At 56.3% G+C, this 3,004-nt stretch overlaps 1 protein-coding gene across 1 annotated transcript; it reads left to right on the top strand.

The window, feature by feature from the left end:
- The first annotated feature begins 10 nt into the window (after positions 1-10).
- LOC104914795 (killer cell lectin-like receptor subfamily G member 1) lies at positions 11-2,104 on the top strand. The gene is made up of 6 exons (XM_010725254.3): positions 11-224; positions 574-684; positions 1,054-1,131; positions 1,212-1,360; positions 1,552-1,655; positions 1,779-2,104. Exons 1-6 carry the CDS (start codon positions 176-178, stop codon positions 1,972-1,974), a joined length of 687 nt encoding a protein of 228 aa, XP_010723556.1. The 5' UTR covers positions 11-175; the 3' UTR covers positions 1,975-2,104.
- Positions 2,105-3,004: the final 900 nt, after the last annotated feature.

Raw genomic sequence — 3,004 nt, 5'->3', positions numbered from 1 at the left:
CGGTGCCAGCCTGCACCCCCTGGGGCTGTCACCCAGCTGGTGTCTCCGGGGACTTCACCAGGAAGTGACACTTTCCATTTCGTGTCACACTCGGCTGCCACAGAGGGAGGCTGGGGAAGGGGGTTGCTGCTCCCCCCCATAGCTGTGGGGTGCACAGCGAGAGAAAGAGGGAAGGATGGAAGAGGATGTCATGTATGCTGAGCTGCGCCTGCCCCCTGCACCAGGTAAGGGCACACTGCTCTCCATCCTTCTTGCCAGAAGCACCCCCACCCTTACCTTTCCCTGCTGCTCCTCTCTGCTGCAGACCCTCTTGTCCCATTCCCACACTGCAGATTGCCTGCCAGTGGAGTTGGGGGGCTGCACACTGCTGCAACCTGCTGCATGGCACAGTGCACATAGGCGCCTGCTCTGCTGCCTTCCTTGTGCAATGTCTTCATTTCATGTCAACACTCTCTCATCCTTTGGGGACAGAGCATGAAGGAGGCCCCTGCCTGCAGTGCACAGATATTAGGGTGTGATGGGGGGGGTTCTGCTTTGTTGCCACTCAGCCCTAAGTGGCATTCCCTCTTTCAGCCCCTGTGCAGACAGCACGGATGTCCTGGCACTGGGCAGCCCTCAGCCTTGGAGCCCTGTCCCTGCTGCTCCTCCTGGCACAGATCATCCTCGTTGGATTGAGCTTCCACTGTGAGTGCCCCTTTGTCCCCATCCCTGCCCAGGAGCTTGGAGTCGTGGTTGGCACTATGGTTCTGTGTGTACCTCCGACTTACTCTGTGTGTCTTCCTGCATGGGGCAGAGGGAGCTGCAGGTTTGTGGGCTTTGGGGCAAAAATAAAAGATGAAGGTAAGCCACCTTCATTTGCTGGAGAGAAAAGCAGGAGGCTTCACACCACTGGTGGTGGTGTGAAGATGGGATGTGATGCTGAAACCAAAAGGCAGAAACACTTTCTCCAAAAGCCAGCTGTGTGACCTGTTTCCAGCTGCAGCAGTGTTGACCAGCTTGGAAGGCATGTCAACAAAAATTGGAAATGCTACTGTGCTCTCTCCTCTTTTGCAGATTTAGCCCGACAGGCAAGCTGCTGTCGTGGTCCTCAGTGCATGGAGAACCTCAACTCTGGGCTACAGGCTTTGCAAGGTAGGAGAAAGGCGAGTGTGGGGTCCTCTCTGTCTTCTGACACTTCATTGCCACCCACCACAGGCTGTGTTTGTATACAGGGAGCTGCCAGTTCTGCCCAGCTGGCTGGCTGTGGCATGCAGGGCGCTGCTATTACTTCTCCTCAGCCAAAAGGAGCTGGGAGCAGAGCAAGGAGGATTGCTGCTCCAGGGGAGCACAGCTGGCCATCATCCAAGCCAACAGCACACTGGTGAGTACCCAGGCCCTGGCTGCTCCAACTTCACCATGGTCATTGGATGACATCAGTGTCCCCCTAATGGTTCTCCAGCGCTGTCTCTGTCCATGTGCCTAAAATCCAGCTGGGATCTGGATGCTGTGCCAGAGCCAAGTGGCTGCAGCCGGGTGTCCCTGAGGAACTCATGCCTATCTCCTCCTGTGCAGGCTTTCCTGACACGTGTGTCCCATATGGACGTCTTCCATGTGGGCCTGAAGCGGAGCCTGTCTGGGCTTGAATGGAAGTGGCTGGATGGCACCGTGCTGCAGAGGTGAGTGCTGCAAAGGGTTGGAGAAGTAATGGGGGGGACAGCCAGCCTGCAGGCAGGGATGTGCTCCCTGGCTCAGCACCCTGCCTCCCATTCTTCCTATCTCATTCCACTCCCTCCACACAGGCTCTTCCGAATCCAACGTTCCACCAGCTCCTTCCTGGCCTGTGGCAGAGTGTCAGGATCAGGGCTGTCTGGTGGTGACTGTAGGGAAGCCCACGGCTGGGTATGCGAGAAAAGTGCCGTCAACCTGCAGTGGCTGCAGTCCTCACCACCTGCTTTCCTCTGGGGAAACACCACCTATATCTGTGCAAGGCCGTGATGACCATGGGGATAGACAGTGCCCAGCACCCACACCTGCCTGCCAGGCACCCAGGGCACTGACTCTGTACTCACAGCTCTTCATCCCTCCCCTTTGTTTATTGTACGTTGCTAATAAACTTTGACGCTCACACTGTGGGTGGTGTTGGGGTTTAGGGTTGGGATTCAGAGCTAGCATGGGTCCAAGTGTCCCCATGGCCTGGTGAGAGATGGAACAGCTCTTGTGTGAGCTGGGGCAGATGCTTTTGCATCCATCCTCCCATGTGGGAGCAGACCAGCAGCTCAGCAAAGGCATTCCTGGGTGCTCCCCATGCTGGCTGCTACCTGAATATAGAATTGGTGACGGAATGGGGAAGAGAACATGGGGGAAAGCAGGGTCCTTCTGTGGTCAAGGCTGTGGGGCTCCTGGTGCTGCACAGTGGTGGTGTGGTTAACTCCACAGGCAACTCAGCACCTCACAATGCTTTGCTCACCCCCACTCTCCAGAGGGAAAAGAGTCTGACCTCTCTTCCAGTCTGAGCCATTCTCCATTCTATGATTCTATGATGTGATGCTGAACAAGGCAGAGAGTGTTGTGCAGGACAGAGCAGTACTTTTGCCCTCTGCACAAGATCAGCATTGGAAAGGAAACCACATTTTGCAAATCAGACAATTACTTCTGCTTTCCTGTAAATCAAGAACTTTCCCCACATATGATCATAAGTTACCATCTAATTGAAGTGAGTAGAAGTCAGAGTTGCTGGCCTGTTCCTATCTGGGGCAGAGCCACCAGCAGCCCCCTGGCCCAGAGCGTGCTCTATGCCGACCTGAGATTCACCAAGGGGCTGGGGGGCCACGGCACAACCAGCCAGGCGCTGAAGGCAGGTGAGAGCCATGGGGACCTCACACCTCCCCACATGGCCAACAGCACCACCCCATCGCTGCCCGACCTTCCTCCCACAGCCAGCATGGACGACACAGACAGCCCCTATGAGAATGTTGTACCGGGATCAGCACCTGTGGGCACAGCAGGGGAAGGGACCCAGCAGAGC

This window comes from Meleagris gallopavo, chromosome Z (genome assembly GCF_000146605.3).
Source record: "Meleagris gallopavo isolate NT-WF06-2002-E0010 breed Aviagen turkey brand Nicholas breeding stock chromosome Z, Turkey_5.1, whole genome shotgun sequence".
Classification (NCBI taxonomy): domain Eukaryota; kingdom Metazoa; phylum Chordata; class Aves; order Galliformes; family Phasianidae; genus Meleagris; species Meleagris gallopavo.
Note: the sequence above shows the minus strand (reverse complement) of the source record. Positions and strands in the feature narration are given on the sequence as shown.

What these genes read in the sequence shown, in the direction of transcription:
- LOC104914795 (XM_010725254.3), top strand. Translation starts at nt 176, where the DNA reads ATGGAAGAGGATGTCATGTATGCTGAGCTGCGCCTGCCCCCTGCACCA. An exon ending in TGGGCTACAGGCTTTGCAAG is followed by an intron (nt 1,132 to 1,211) that starts GTAGGAGAAAGG and finishes GTTTGTATACAG; the next exon opens with GGAGCTGCCAGTTCTGCCCA. An exon ending in GATGGCACCGTGCTGCAGAG is followed by an intron (nt 1,656 to 1,778) that starts GTGAGTGCTGCA and finishes CCCTCCACACAG; the next exon opens with GCTCTTCCGAATCCAACGTT.